This window comes from Haliotis rufescens, unplaced genomic scaffold, assembly GCF_023055435.1.
Source record: "Haliotis rufescens isolate VD_foot unplaced genomic scaffold, xgHalRufe1.0.p SCAF_10, whole genome shotgun sequence".
NCBI lineage: Eukaryota > Metazoa > Mollusca > Gastropoda > Lepetellida > Haliotidae > Haliotis > Haliotis rufescens.
Window position 1 is genome coordinate 5358357 of NW_025963780.1, and position 17093 is coordinate 5375449.

Here is a 17093-nt window from a genome sequence, read left to right on the forward strand (position 1 = left end):
AGTGAATAACTCATCAGGAATAACATGGTTTGGGTGTAAAACGATGAGTCCATCGGTTTAGATTCAACGATGAGTGAGTCGTTAAATCTTTCAGATCAAGTGGACATTGTACAAATATACGTATAACCTCTCATTAACGAATTTGATTTCCCTCATGCTGCAAATCACACAGGCCCACTTAGATTAGCAATTGTGATATTTATATGGCAGATGTTTCCCCATCTTTTTCATCATTTTTATTTTTGAACTTTTTTGCTTCCACAATCTATGAATACCTGCACAAGCACAGGGCTTCTGTGATTGATTCAGATGTTGAATTTATACACTGACGTAATGGAATATTTGGACCAGAGTTTGTAAAGGAGCATACATGAGACATTATGTTTTTGTATATTTGACTTTTATATTAACAATAACAACATTAGTGGGTCCAGGGATTCATGCTTGTGGCGGATGTTGAAAAAGACCCCATGTTCCATTATTCAGCGTGAAGGAACAGGTCCAGCTGTTTAACTATAATCATACATCCTTGATTTACTTAGTGAAGAACGTAAAGCCTCCCTAAATCCCACGGATGCATGTACATGTAGTTATGATGTTTCTCTATTACGGTGAAGGTTTAACCCCTCGGCCGCTTGGGATATTTCGCCAAAATAATATAGACACGGCTTGCTATGAGGGAAATAATGTGCACAGTGACTCTAAACTTGACCCTTCCTTATGATAGGTTCAGATGTTTCGAATTATTTATTTAACAAGAGAACGTTATCACTATCCCCGCCATTGGGCACATAAGAATTGTGTTTGTTCAAATAAACTATAGTAAGTGAGTTGGGTTTAACGCCGCTTTTAACAGTATTCCAATTATATCGCTGCGTGTCAGCTTAATGTGGGAGGAAAACCTGAAGTGATGCATGTCCCAGACGTTTACCACTTCGGTGAAACCTACGAGCACGGGTATGGTGCTGACAAACCTAGAAACATAATCGTGGCGAACCGGGATTCGAGCCCACAATCATAGGTTTCTGGCGTGTCTAAGGGACGCAACTCTGCACAGCGAAACGCAGCACCTTAGACGACTTGGCAACCCGTGCCCCTCAAATAAACCATAAGAAAAAGTCCTAGAAAGTGAGTGTGAGTGAGTGAGATACATTTAACGTCACATCGGCAATATTTCAGCCATATCATGACGAGGCTTTTATAATAAAAAGTTGTCAACGATGGACAGTATAATAACTATAGTATCACAAGTTCGATTTTAAAACAAGTCAAGAACATATGAAAGAATAAATTATCATTCAACAACACAATATAAAAATGAGGTATAGATCACCAGTAACCAAAGTTAGGCCGCCATACAAGGGACCGTGGGGACTTACGATACCTCTGCTACCTGCACGATTTCCCAGCAGGATTTACACAATCCCTTCAGCTGCTGGTGATGATTCGCAATTACGCCATAAGTAAAAACACACAAATACATGTATACTACGTTTAAAACTGAGGTATGAATTAATGTGCTTTGAATGATGTGGTCTTCCATATCCTCCCAGGGGGACAATAATTTTACACTTCTTCAATCCCCTTTGAGGATACAGCCACTAACCATCTAAGTTACAAATTGTACAATACCAATATAAAATATACTCAACATCAAAAGTTCCTGTGACACCAATATTTTATTGTTTTTTTCACACAAGTAATGTTTGGTTTTCAGTATTCTAGTACATGTATGGAATCAAGTCACAAAAACGCAACTGCTACAGAAAAGCATGCATTCCATGCAAAAGTTGACTTTTATGCAAGCCCCATGCATTTCACTACCCAAGAATGGGTATAAAAACGTGCGTTAACGGGATTCCATATGTATTGTTTAGCATCGTGCTGACAACAACCAACAAAATTACGCAATTATTCAACATTACGAAACGCCTGTACGAAGCATTGGTACGCTTGAAGCAGGATCGAGTCAACGTGATGTTGCAAGACAATTTAACGTCCACAGAAACACCGATTAGTGTTTATGGCAACGTTGGCAACATACGATTGCAGTCAGAGACCATCCTCGGAGTGGCAGGCCACGCGTAATCAATAATCGGCAAAACAACTGGATTCGAACAACACACCTACGAAATCGATTCCAGCTAGCAACAGTGACTGAAAGAAGCATCCCTGGCCTTCGACGAATATCTTCACAAACCGTACGTCGCCGCCTCAGATGTGCAGGGATTGTCGCCAGAAGATCCGCCAGACGTCCCATTTTAACAGAAAACCACCGTCAAGCACTCCACAGTGTTGCAGACAGCGTCTACGCTGGACGGCCATGCAGTGGGGACAAGTTCTATTCACTGACGAGTCTCCTTTTCACCTCAACCACAGCGATGGACGGATTCGAGTGTACCGACGTCGATGTGAACGTTACGTCAATCATTGTGTCATGGATTTGTTTAGTTGGTTGGTTTGTTGTTTAACGCCGCACTTAGCAATATTCCAGCTATATGACGGCGGTCAGTAAATAATGGAGTCTGAGCATCGATCCACGCAATTGGGATCGATGACATGCATCAACCAAGTCAGCGAGCCTGACCACCCGATCCCGTTAGTCGCCTTTTACGACAAGCATTGTCACCTTTTACGGCAAGCATTTGTGTCATGGAAGAAGATCGGTTCGGGGGCGGCAGCGTTATGGTATGGGGTGGGATTACAGCAAGACAGAGGACCCGTTTGATAGTTGTAGAGGGAAATCTAAATGGACAGCGCTACCGCGACGAGATCATCGGCCCTGTTGTTCTACCGTTTAGCGTCGTCATGGCCCAGGCATTACCTTTCAACATGACAACGCCCGGCCTCATATTGCTCGACTTGTTCAGGATTCCCTTCAACAAAACAACGTGATTGTCATCCCCTGGCCGGCTTGCTCCCCTGATGGATCGGCGCCTTCGACGTCAACCACGTGTTCCACAGACACTCCAGGAACTTCGAAACATGCTCCAGCAGATATGGACAGATATCCCACAGGACTTTGTGCGACGCCTGGTCCATTTCATGAGACGAAAAATCTGTTGCTTGCATCGCAACCAGAGGTGGACACACACGCTATTGATTGGTAAATTGACATTTTGGCATGTTCATGTTGTTTTTTATTATGAAGTCACGCATTTTCTGAAGTCAGTATGGCAAATTCAACCATTTGAACACTTACAGGGGTCTTTTATCTGTTGCAAACCGAAATTGTTTCAGATTTGGTAAAAAAAATAACTTTGCATTAAATCTTATTCTATGTCAACTTTTGTTGTTCAGTATATAACTATCTACACAATTCAAAATTTTTCAACAGTTCAATTTCTTTAAAAATAAAACACTTTGAAAGAAATCCTTAATTGATGATGATTTGATATATTTATCCCTTGTGATCAAAAATCAGCACAGTCAAGCAGGACATGCTTGCCCGTGATTCTCTCACCACAAGGGATCCTCACCTTTACACAAATATTCATGAGTATAACAAGAATGGCCAATTCGACAATGTCGTAATTATATGACCTCTTCAAATCTGGACTGACAACCCAAGTAGATGTAACCGATATTAGGTTTAATTTCATGTAATTTATTTATTACCTACTTGGATGTCGCACTTCTTTTGCATTTAGATAACGGATATAAGATCTAATCATGGGTTTATGATCAGTGTATGGGATCAGAAGTGGTGTCACAGATTTGTTGAGTGCTGCTTTAGCTGCAGCATCAGCCATTGTTTTACCAGTTATTCCAACAAAAGACGATGACTCTCTTGTAGTAGCAAGATCATTATGTAGTTTTATGATGTCACGTACAAGGAATGTTTGTGGTGCTGTTACGGTATTTTTGTCTGTAGAATGTACATGCAACATTATTATTTGCATTGACGGCTAATCTCTCTTTAAAACCTTGAGCCATGCAAATCTCAGATATTAGTGCGCTAACAAATTGTATTTCTGAAAGCATTCATATGTTCGATACATGAACCAAAGTGCACAAAAACACATTTTAAGACTTTCTTTCGCTCATATTACACCTGATTTGCCAAAATCGTGTACATAAGTGATGGATGATTCTTCCTATCATACATGTATACCATTCTGTTATAACTATCATTACAGAAGGAATTGATATCCTGGATTCCATATGATCTGGCCCTCTTTGTATATAGAAATTCAAAACGGTTCTTTGCCTTTTGACCAGCAAAGCATTGCATTTCCATACTGCTATTTGAAATATCTGTTGTTATACAATTAAAAGCATTATGTTTACCTAATTTACTGTGCGCTTTGAGCATGCAATATATGCACATAAGAAGTTGACATTTATAAAAGATTAATTTTATCAAATACAGTGCAGTTCTCATCATGTCAGCCTCAAGGCAAGTGCTAAAGCTGATATTTAGTGGTGAAAACCTTTCTGCGAAACCTTCAATGGTACTAACAGGTTTGTTGAGACAAACCCAGTGCCCGTGCATGAATTCTCCACCGATGCTTATGAAGAAGGTGACGCAGCATTTTATGAAGATGATTGGGTGTATTGTAATTCGCAGTATGACGTCATAGAAATCAAAACGGACACATAAACTTGAAAGAACTCTTCATGGTGTATGTGCCTGCTAAAAGGTGGTGTGAGGACTGGGGTAATAGGCATATTGTTGTGTATACTGATAACACATGTACATTGTATAGTGAGTGAGTGAGTGAGTTGGGTTTAACGCCGCTTTTAACAGTATTCCAGTTATATCGCGGCGTGTCAGCTTAATGTGGGAGGAAGGCCCGACGTGATGCAGGTCTCAGACGTTTACCACTTCGGTGAAACCTACGAGCACGGGTATGGTGCTGACAAACCTAGAAACATAATCGGGGCGAACCGGAATTCGAACCCACAATCATAGGTTTCTGGCCTGCCCAAGGGACGCAACTCTGCTCAGCGAATCGCTGCGCCCTAGAAGACTCGGCCACCCGTGCCCCCTGTACAATGTATAACATCGACAAGGGAACCTGCCCGAGTCCCAGAGTAATAGTCTGGTTATGGGATTTGTTTTTTGAGTGAATAATTTTAGGCTGTCAGCCTGTAATATTAATATAGCAGCAGATTGCTTAAGTCGTATACATGTGGCAAGTACTTTTGATTTGGTTGCTTGGTTTGTTATTTAACGCCGCACTCAGCAATATTCCAGCTATATAACGGCGGTCTGTAAATAATCGAGTCTGGACAAGACAATCCAGTGATTGATATCATGAGCATCGCTCCACGCATTTGGGATCGATGACATGTATCAACCAAGTCAGATGCCTGGCCACCCGATCCCGAAGTACTTATAAAAGAACTTCAATGTATATCCTATTAGAGGAAGGAATTTGTATGTTCTGTCATGCGAAGTGTTGTATTGGGAACTGTGTACCTCACATAAGTGAACACTTATTTCTACACCTGCAGGAATTGTGGGTGAACAGTGGTTACTTCTCAAAACAGCTGCTGCTGTTCAGAAAGGCAGCATATGCTGAATCGACGAAGCAGGCTTTCTCTATGCGAACCTCCCATCTCCAGTTCTGCTTGTATTGTTCTAGCATACCATGTGACGGTCATGTTGTATGCAGTGTTCCTAGCTCGATCGCTAAAGGCCTCAAACCTTCCTGGCTACTTGAATGTTGTGAGTCTAATACATGCAGGAGTTGGTTTAGAGAACCCACGTGGCAACTGGGAGCACGGACTATTAATGAAGGGGATCAAGACGCTCAAAGGTGAACCACTGAAGCAGAAACGTCCAGTAACATTGTAAATTCTCTCGGGAATACGCAGCAGACTAGATAACATCCTGTGAAGACCTGGAGCAGAATACGTCTTCAGCAACCAATGCTTGCCACAAAAGGCGACAATGCTTGTCGAAAGAGGCGACTAACGGGATCGGGTGGCCAGGCTCTCTTACTTGGTTGATTGTTGTCATTGTATACCAATTGCGTGGATCCATGCTCATTACTGGATTGTTTGGTCCAGACTTGATTAATTACAGACCCCTGTCATATCGCTGGAATATTGCTGAGTGCGGCGTTAGCAACAAATCGAAAATACACCAATCGAAAATCAATCAGCAGATACTACAAGACGAACTAATCACTTCCTAAGGAAATGTCTGTATTTGGATTATTGTATTTGAAACATGAATACTTTCGATAGGCGACATAGGTAACTGTAATACTGTTGACAATAAGTGAATATTGGATTACCACTCTATTGTTTACTGCCATTGTAATTGCTGTGCAGTAATTTATATTGGTTTGTAGACTTAGTGATTTTTGAAATATATTTGCTGGTTGTATACCACTTGTTGGTTTCACACTAAGTTCTTTTATGTGCAGATTTCTGGATTAACGTATTGTTTCAATTTGGGAATCGACATGTAACAGAAATAAGGGGCTCGTCCGGGATCGAAATTTAATGGATCACAAATTATTTGTCAAAATTATTGAATAAATTGTTTATTGTCTAATATTTTGTAAAGCCAACAATAACTATGGTGTTTAGTGTTGAGGATTTTGCCAGCCAACCTTCGACGGAACAAGTCACTGTGCTGAAAAAGTCTGAACTGGTCGAATTGGCCAAACAATATAAACTGGGCATCAAATCAGGTATGCATAAGGCTGAAGTCAAGAAAATTTTAATAACTTAACTGGTTGAGGAATAAATTTTAGATGATGATGCTATGGCTTTGATTGAAGAAAAAACTTAAGTTTCGGCTTTGACGAAATTGGATTTGATTGACATTTCATTCATCAGGCATACCTAAAGCTTAATTATTATCACTGCCTACTGATGTCGAGTCATTTTCCCCTCTTTCATCACTGCTTACTGGTGGCGAGACACTTTCCCCTCCTTCATCACTGCCTGGCAAAGTCGAGCCACTTTCCCCTCCTTCATCACTGCCTACTGATGAAGAGTCACTTTCCCCTCCTTAACCACTGCCTAGTGATGTAGAGTCACTTTCCCCTCCTTCATCACTGCCTACTGATGTCGAGACACTTTCACCTCCTTCATCACTACCTACTGATGTCGAGTCACTTTCCCCTCCTTCATCACTGCTTATTGGTGGCGAGACACTTTCCCCTCCTTCATCACTGCCTACTGATGTCGAGTCACTTTCCCCTCCTTCATCACTGCCTAGTGATGTCGAGACATTTTCAACTCCTTCACCACTGCCTACTGATGTAGAGTCACTTTCCCCTCCTTCATCACTGCCTACTGATGTAGACTCATTTTCCTCTCCTTCATCACTGCCTAGTGATGTCGAGTCACTTTCCCCTCCTTCATCTCTGCCTACTGATGTAGAGTCACTTTCCCCTCCTTCATCACTGCTTAGTGATGTCGAGTCACTTTCCCCTCCTTCATCACTGCCTAGTGATGTCGAGACATTTTCCCCTCCTTCACCACTGCCTACTGATGTAGAGTCACTTTCCCCGTCTTCATCACTGCCTAGTGATGTCGAGACACTTTCCCCTCCTTCATCACTGCCTACTGATGTCAAGACACTTTCCCCTCCTTCATCACTGCCTAGTGATGTCGAGACACTTTCCCCTCCTTCATCACTACCTGCTGATGTTGAGACACTTTCCCCTCCTCCATGACTGCTTATTGGTGGCGAGACACTTTCCCCTCCTTCATCACTGCCTACTGATGTCAAGACACTTTCCCCTCCTTCATCACTGCCTAGTGATGTCGAGACACTTTCCCCTCCTTCGTCACTGCCTACTGATGTCGAGTCACTTTCCCCTCCTTCATCACTGCTTATTGGTGGCGAGACATTTTCCCCTCCTTCATCACTGCCTACTGATGTAGAGTCACTTTCCCCTCCTTCATCACTGCCTAGTGATGTCGAGACACTTTCCCCTCCTTCATCACTACCAAGTGATGTCGAGACACTTTCCCCTCCTTCATCACTGCCTAGTGATGTCGAGTCACTTTCCCCTCCTTCATCACTGCTTATTGGTGGCGAGACACTTTCCCCACTTTCATCACTGCCTACTGATGTCAAGGCACTTTCCCCTCCTTCATCACTGCCTACTGATGTCGAGACATTTTCCCCTCCTTCACCACTGCCCACTGATGTAGAGTCACTTTCCCCTCCTTCATCACTGCCTAGTGATGTCGAGACACTTTCCCCTCCTTCATCACTGCCTAGTGATGTCAAGACACTTTCCCCTCCTTTATCACTGCCTAGTGATATAGAGTCACTTTCCCCTCCTTCATCACTGCCTAGTGATGTAGAGTCACTTTCCCCTCCTTCATCACTGCCTAGTGATGTAGAGTCACTTTCCTCTCCTTCATCACTGCTTATTGGTGGCGAGACATTTTCCCCTCCTTCACCACTGCCTACTGATGTAGAGTCACTTTCCCCTCCTTCATCACTGCCTAGTGATGTCGAGACACTTTCCCCTCCTTCATCACTGCCTACTGGTGGCGAGACACTTTCCCCTCCTTCATTACTGCCTACTGATGTAGAGTCGCTTTCCCCTCCTTCATCACTACCTACTGATGTTGAGACACTTTCCCCTCCTTCATCACTGCTTACTGATGGCGAGACACTTTCCCCTCCTTCATCACTGCCTACTGATGTCGAGACACTTTCCCCTCCTTCATCACCACCTGATGATGTCGAGACACCTTCATCTCCCTCAGGAATGTCTACTGATGTCGAGAAACTTTCACCTTCATCTGTGCCTGCTGCTGTCGAGACCCCTGCTCTATCTGTTGCACAGTCCACTGATGACGGGACATCTGCACCTCCGCCAGCAATGTCTAATGATCCGTCCTCCGCACCTTCATCTGTTTCAACTGGTGTCGATACACCGTCGCCTCCTTCTGCACTACCTGCTGATATCGAGACACCGGCTCCATCCTGTGCACTGGCCACTGTTGTTGACACGTATGCATCACCTTTAACAGGTGACATGTGATCGCTGTCCTTTACTTGTCCATTCATCTGTGTGGAGATTTTCCATATTTCATGATCAAGCACGGAGTCACTTTCTATCGCCATGTCCACACACACGTGTGTATCCGCTCTTGCAACCGGAACACAGGTCTCAGATGCCACACAGGGCTGTGAAGAGCATGCAGACACCTTGAATGGCAAAAGTTAAGCAGGTATTTGTTACAAATTCAAGGTTACTTTGATGATGTTGAGAGGTTTTAGAAGAATAGAGCATGCAGGCACCTTGAATGGCAAAGGTTAAGCAGGTATTTGTTACAAATCCAAGGTTACTTTGATGATGTTGAGAGGTTTCAGAAGAATAGAGCATGCTGACACCTTGAATGGCAAAGGTTAAGCAGGTGTTTGCTACAAATTCAAGGTTACTTTGATGTTAAGAGGTTTTAGAAGAATAGAGCATGCAGACACCTTGAATGGCAAAGGTTAAGCAGGTGTTTGTTACAAATTCAAGGTTACTTTGATGATGTTGAGAGGTTTTAGAAGAATAGAGCATGCAGACACCTTGAATGGCAAAGGTTAAGCAGGTGTTTGTTACAAATCCAAGGTTACTGTGATGTTGAGAGGTTTTAGAAGAATAGAGCATGCGGGCACCTTGAATGGCAAAGGTTAAGCAGGTGTTTGTTACAAATTCAAGGTTACTTTGATGATGTTGAGAGGTTTCAGAAGAATAGAGCATGCAGACACCTTGAATGGCAAAGGTTAAGCAGGTGTTTGTTACAAATCCAAGGTTACTTTGATGATGTTGAGAGGTGTCAGAAGAATGGAGCATGCAGACACCTTGAATGGAAAAGGTTAAGCAGGTGTTTGTTACAAATTCAAGGTTACTTTGATGATGATGAGAGGTTTCAGAAGAATAGAGCATGCAGACACCTTGAATGGCAAAGGTTAAGCAGGTGTTTGTTACAAATTCAAGGTTACTTTGATGTGATGAGAGGTTTCAGAAGAATAGAGCATGCAGACACCTTGAATGGCAAAGGTTAAGCAGGTGTTTGTTACAAATTCAAGGTTACTTTGATGATGTTGAGATGCTTCAGAAGAATAGAAGAACCTCAACATTCTACGTTTAATTTGAGCGCTAAAACATACCGCTTCACATTCCACCATCTGTCTACGAAACACCATGATTGATCAGAGGGTCCGAAAAAACACAGAATCCACAAGTTCGTTTGAAAACATGAAACCCAAACTTATCATATATATAGTTAAAGAAATTTCACAAGCTATTTTCATGACAATACTGGATTTTAAATGTAAAAATATTTGTTTGTTTCCTTGTTGTATAACACCGCACTCAGCACCATTCCAGCGATATTACGGCGGTCTATCAATAATCGAGTCTCGATCTGACAATACAGTGACTGATATTATGAGCAATTGGGGTACAATGATATGCATCAACCAAGTAAGCGAGCCTGGCCACCCTATCCTGTTAGTCACCTCTTACGTCAAGCATGGGTTGCTGAAGACCCGGATGTAAAATGAGGGGCAACAGAAAATACACCGAGTTTGTGTTCATGTAATTGAAAATTGAAAGAACTGTTGTTAAATTTCATCATGTCTATTTCGCCATCACTTATTCATGCAACAGGTTTTTAAAAAGTAATCAATGGCCAGATAATATTGTGTAAAAGTAAATTGGTTCAATGTCGACTGGGGTAAGAAATCAATTTGCACAACATGGCCCTAACCATGTTTCCAGTTTTGTAAATTTGTGCCGAAAAATCTATAATATATTGATTTTTAAAGAAAAGAATTCTGATAATTCCATCTTTTAAATGTATCTACAAATATTTAGGTGAGGTGAGGTGAGGTGAAATGGGGTTTAACGTCGTGTCCAAGATTATTGCACTTATATAACGACGTGCATGCACGTGTGTGTTTTGGTGTGGCTGCTTGTACTAGTCCGGACTGATGCCGAATTAGAGTGCTGAGATACAATGCCGCAGCTTAACATGAATAACCTACTCAGACACAGAATACATGGTGACGAACACATGTCGGGAAATGCATCATACCATAGACCATGCTATTGGAAAATTAGATATTCTTTAATAACTGAGTACAGTAAAGTGCGGTTATAACGAACTCAAAGGGACTACTACTTTTAGTTCGTTATAACCGTAGTTCGTTATAAGCATATATACAGCATAACTACAGCAAATAGTTGGGAACAAAAAGTAAGTTCGTTATATCCGTCAGTTCGTTATAAGCGTGTTCGTAATAACTGTAGTTTACTGTATGTGTATGTGAATGGCTAATTCTTGCCTGGTTGTTGAGGCGTGAAACCGTACCAACTGATATACCATCTTCTGAAGGAAAGTTTCAAGAGGGCGACTATACTTCTCGTAAGAGGCGACTTACGGGATCAGGTTGGCAGGCTCTCTGACTTGGTTGATGCATGTCATCGATCTTAATTGCGTGGATCAATGCTCATGACATTAAACACTGGATTATCTGGTCTAGACTCGAGTATTTACAGACCGCTATCATATAGCTGGAATATTGCTGAGTGCGGCTTTAAACAACAAACCAACCAACCATTTGAATATATACTCACCAATAGAAACGCGAATACCATACATGTAGGTTAATATATGACGAATATTCAAGATATTTTAGATTGGTTTGATGCACGAACGAACGTGCCAATGAACGCTTCACATGTAACGTCATGGATCCATGACTCGAGATGCAACATTTTTCTCGTGTCGGATAAGCGTGTAAAGTTTGAAAATCACGTGCAGCATATCGTGATAAGAATAGACAAACACTGTGGTAACACTTGATTGATTGTTAGTTTTACCATTGATTGGTACAATTCTTCTTAACTTCTATAGTTCGCATTTCTTTTGGTGTTGAGTATATATTCACACTCTTATTTCTGTGCATAAATTATAAAATTAAACAGTACGCGTGTTCAGGAAAAAAATGACCACTAGTCGCCATTCAGGTTCTCCTGAAAACGATTCAATAATCATACACGTTTATTCATATTCGTTGCTTTTCAATCTTTTATTTCTAAATTATACTTTTTTTCAATGCCAAGGGCTACCAGCGTTGTATACTCATTTAGGTATTGTTACATTAATTTTCATGTTAACCTGTATTTGTGGTTCTCATCCCATCCCATCACACCACATCACAGCCCGTCCCATCCCTCGCCTTTTTGTCCTATCCAATCCCACCCCGTCCCATCCCATCCCATCTGCTGCGATCCCATCCTATCCCGTCCAGGCCCTTCCCGCCCCATCCCATCTCATCCGGGTTTATAAATTCATAAACCATCCCATCCCATCCGATCCCATTCCATTCTATCCCGTCCCATCCCATTCCATCCCAACCCATCCGATGCGATCCCATCCACCCCATCCCATCCCATCATATCCCGTCCCATCACATCCATCCTATCCCGTCCAACCCCCACCCCTTCCCATCCCGTCCCGTCCCATCCCATCCCATCCCGTCCTATCCCGTACCATCTCATCCGTTGCGATCCCATCCCATCCCATCTCGTCCCACCCGTCCGATGTGATCCCATCCCACCCGACCTCGTCATTCCATCCCATCCCATGCCATACCATCCGGTGCCATCCCACCCCAACTCAACCCCATCCCATCCCATCCCACCCAATCCTATCACGTCCCATCCCATTCCTATCCCATCCCATCCCATCACATCACAACACATCCTATCCCGTCCCATCCTATCTAGTCCCATCCCATCCCATGCGATCCCATCCCGTCCCGTCTCATCCTATCCCATCCCATCCCATCTCGAACCATCCCATCCGATATGATCCCATCCCATCCCATGCTATACCATCCAATCCTATCCCACCCGATGCGGTCCCGTCCCATCTCAGCCTATCCCGTCCCATCCCATCCCATCCCATCCCATGCTATACCATCCAATCCCATCCCACCCGATGCGGTCCCGTCCCATCTCAGCCTATCCAGTCACATCCTATCCCATTCCATGCCATCCAATCCCACCCCATCTTATCCCATCCTATTCCGTCCCGTCCCGTCCCGTCCCATCCTATCCCATCCCATCCCGTCCCGTCCTACCTTTTCTAATCTTACCCTCGGATTCTCAGGTCCTGGGATGTAGACACTTCCCCTGTAGATGCTCAGTCTGGTAGCATCTTCCTCCAAGTGTGCCTTCAGTTGGCACGCTTGTTTCTCACCTATCCAATTTAGGGATTCACAGCCAGGGTAGTAAGAACACAGGGAATAGCAAGCCTCAATGTTAGAGACTCGTCCTGTCCATAGAGTGTATCCCATGAGGATCCTGTTAGCGTGAGCCCCTTCTTTCAATAATTGTCCAGTTGCAACAATCGCCCCTATCAAACAGAAACATGTGGCCAAGGTCACCTGAACGAGACGAGGCATACCGCACGCAAGGTGATTTTTCTTCAGCGACATGAAGTCCCCTCCGTCTCTTTCTGGTGCCAAAGTCAGGGTCTGTGTGCAGTTAATTATCTATTTGGGAACAAATTCCATGATGCATAGATGACCAATTAGTTTGCTAACAGTGTGTAACTAATTAGGTATAGGCCACCTGATCATTGGGAAATCTCAAAGATATATAATAATTGCCATCAGTTTGTAGTACGCAATGAATTATTTTCTGTTTGCGATATTATGATGACTTATTTATCAGTAATTGAACAGCAGGAGGCGGACATTCGGAACTGTAGCGCATTATGTATAGGAGAATGTCCGAAATCTCGCCATTATTTTCGCACGTGAAGCTTGTTCGAGGCCGTTAGGCCGAGAACAAGTTTCACGTGCGAAAATAATGGCGAGATTGAGGACTTTCTCCTACTTAAAACAAAGTTCGATCAAGTTGATGCCTCAAACTAATCTTCAAGTGATATCCACGTGCCAAACTAACGGAGGTGTGTTCTAGTTGTACATGGTCATGACAAACCAAGTCGCTAAAACACACCAATAAACGTGCAAAACTATGGGAGTGTTGTCTGTATAACTGCACATGCAACATGATATTTTTCGATTTTCGATGAACGACGTTCGACTCGGCAGGGTTGTCAGCATGACTGCGAATGATTCCGACAACGATTTATTTGTCACACAAAATAGTTTCACGAACACTTTTGAGCTGGACGTTAATTCAGATTTTGAAACTTTACTAAATTTGGATTCAAATGAACTTCCAAACTTTGATGTTGGTAAATGTGAGTTGATTGATCTCGAAGGGTTTTCCTCAGGTTCCGACACTGACCTGTACAAAGCAAGCCAAGCAATTGAATCTAACCTTCTTGATAGGCTACCTTGTAACACTCGCTCGCCATTAGCTTCATCAGAAATACCTCAATCACGTGGCGCTTCTGAACAAAGCATAGATTCAAGTTCAGCAAGGTTTGCCAAGCCAACATCTGATATTGACATTAAGAAGTTGTGTGATTCAGCATACTCCTCGAATACTGAAAACAAGAGTATGTGGGCAGTTCGCTTGTTTCAAGGGTGGGTGAAGGAACGGCGTAAGAGGGGCAGAACAGAGGACATGGTATTGAACCCTGACATTGTGTCACTGGCTCAGGAGGAAAGGGAGTTAAATAAAACATTGATGTATTTTATGATTGAGGTCAGAAATCAGAAGGGCGAGGAATATCGCGGAAATACTCTTTATGAAATTGTCTCATCCCTACAATATTATATCAGAAGAAACGGCAGTCAACTGAATTTTTTCGAATCTCCGATGTTTCAAGGATTAAGGTCCGTGCTAGATGCGAGAATGAAATATTTGGCAAGACAGGGAATCGGGATAGAGAAAAGGCAGGCTGAAGTGATCCGTGTGGACCAGGAAGACATGTTGTGGGAGAAGGGGATGCTGGGGGAGAGTACCCCCCAACAGCTATTAGATACAATGGTGTATTTAATTGGCCTCAATTGTGCTCTGAGGGCTGGTGATGAGCACCGATATCTTAGAACGGGCCCGAATTCACAGTTCGAAATAACAGTAGGTGCTGATGGGTTGAAAGGTCTAAAATACATGGAAGATGTGTCCAAAACAAACAGAGGTGGCTTAAAACATCGACAGTGTGAACGAAAATGCGTCAAAGTGGGCCAGAACTTGGAACGTCCAGAGAGGTGCCTTGTTCGGCTTTATGAAAAGTACATGTCACTCAGGTAAGTTATCAATGAATTTGACAGTATATCAGTGATATCAGTGAAGTTATTTTTAAGAGTATATTGGCAAGTTGATTTAACTGTCTTGGAATTTTCAACTCAAGTGTTCATAACACGTCACCTATTATTATGACTTCATTACAATTTAGTGACGCAATTTCCGGGGTAGAATGGGTCCTCGGTATACCCTGGCTGTCCTAAAAGGCGACATAATAGGAGTGGGGGAAGTGGTCATGTAATGTGTTCTGGTTGTTGTCGAGCCTTCGTAGATCGTTGCTCATGCCGTCAGCCACTAGCTGTCTGGTCCAGAACTGCTCTATATTTTTTCCCCATTTATATTTATTAATAGGCCGCCGCGATATAACTGAAATATTGCTGAAAGTGGCATGACCAACCAATTATATTTGATCCCAATGGTGTACACGTGACTTAACAAAGTTGAAGCAATGCATATTTCAGCCATCGATGGTAAACGTGAACAATATTTCACTATGATGTCATACTATATTGGGACGTCATTAAGTTTAATGACGTTAACAAAATGAACTTCACGCCCCTGTGCGCGGGACATTGTCATTACTGACTTTTACTTGATCGTGTTTAGACATTGAAAATACATGTGTGTATATATACATTTTTTTTTTAATGTTATTTTCAGACCTAAAGACGGAAAATGCAACGCATTTTACTTGAGGCCCTTGAAATTTGTGAGAGAAAATACATGGTATGCTGACATTCCGATTGGATTACATCCTTTAAGAGGCACTATCGGAAGACTGTGTAAAGTGGCAGGTTTTAGTGGTTTTTATTCCAACCACTCCTTGAGGGCCACCACTGCAACACGTCTGTATGACTCTGGCCTAGACGAACAGCTTATCGCTGAGAGGACAGGGCACAAGTCTGTGGCAATACGAAGCTACAAGGTATGTTTTTTTTATACATTTGCGCTGGTTTGTATTATATGCTTGTCCGCAAAATACTACTAATGTTACTAATACGCTCCCAAGTTATCGAACGGAAAGCTCAGTTGTGTGGGGGTCACTTTGAAAATGAAAACTTTTTCGTATATGTGTGACATCTAAAACATGACAATGAAAAATCTAGTATTTAGTTCAAGTATAAGGGGGTGCGGTCGGGTAGCCTAGTGGTTAAATCGTTCGCTCGTCACGCCGAAGGCCCGGGTTCGATTCCCGACATGGGTACAATGTGTGAAGCCCATTTCTGGTGTCTCCCGCCGTGATATTGCTGGAATATTGCTAAAAGCGGCGTAAAACCATACGCACTCACTCACTTAAGTATAAGGGGTGGTCGTTAATGAAAGGAAAATGTTTTGGATGGGGCCAAATATGGATGAATATCGTTTATTACACGGATTAAACAAACCAGATCATTTCCATAACTGAAATGCATTAATTTATCATTTAAACGTAGAGGACATCTGCGGAGATGGAAGCCCGTGTTGACAACATCATTCAGAGGAAATCAAGTAAACCTGCATCCCCAACTGAGTCGACAGTAATCAGATCTACGTCAACGGCATCCACTGCATCAACTTTGACCAGTACCAAAGAGACAAATGATGACACAGCTTCGAGGAATGGACGCGATCTCAAATTGGTTCTTAGGGATGGCGTTGTTTTGTCTCTAACATTCTGAGAATAAACGTTGGGTCAACAGTGACATAATCTTGTTATATTTTGTTGAAGTTAGTGAAGAGTATAGGACGCATTTCCTGTATCTTCTCCCGAGCATGTATCACAACATAATTTTGCAAAAATCATGCTGTACTATGGGAGGGCGACCGCTCTTGTTTAACTATGGGAGGGGAACCTTTCAAGGAAGACTATGGGACGATTTAGTACCCATACTCAAACTATTGGAGTGTCAGCAAAATGACTGCGTCCACCCAACTGTCATTAAAGTTCACGTAACT

At 42.6% G+C, this 17093-nt stretch overlaps 2 protein-coding genes across 2 annotated transcripts; one reads left to right on the forward strand and one right to left on the reverse strand.

Moving 5' to 3' along the window:
• Positions 1-6973: 6973 nt before the first annotated feature.
• Positions 6974-9055, reverse strand: LOC124148081 (spidroin-1-like). The gene has a single exon (XM_048391584.1). The coding sequence runs from the start codon at positions 9053-9055 to the stop codon at positions 6974-6976; it is 2082 nt and encodes a 693-aa protein (XP_048247541.1).
• Positions 9056-13803: 4748 nt separating this feature from the next.
• LOC125377795 (uncharacterized protein KIAA1958-like) lies at positions 13804-16893 on the forward strand. The gene is made up of 3 exons (XM_048391815.1): positions 13804-15160; positions 15819-16083; positions 16592-16893. Exons 1-3 carry the CDS (start codon positions 14004-14006, stop codon positions 16814-16816), a joined length of 1647 nt encoding a protein of 548 aa, XP_048247772.1. The 5' UTR covers positions 13804-14003; the 3' UTR covers positions 16817-16893.
• Positions 16894-17093: the final 200 nt, after the last annotated feature.

Coding starts and splice junctions, on each gene's coding strand:
- LOC124148081 (XM_048391584.1), bottom strand. CDS start 9,055: ATGGCGATAGAAAGTGACTCCGTGCTTGATCATGAAATATGGAAAATC.
- LOC125377795 (XM_048391815.1), top strand. CDS start 14,004: ATGCAACATGATATTTTTCGATTTTCGATGAACGACGTTCGACTCGGC. Junction 15,161..15,818: donor GAAAAGTACATGTCACTCAG/GTAAGTTATCAA, acceptor TGTTATTTTCAG/ACCTAAAGACGGAAAATGCA. Junction 16,084..16,591: donor TGGCAATACGAAGCTACAAG/GTATGTTTTTTT, acceptor ATTTAAACGTAG/AGGACATCTGCGGAGATGGA.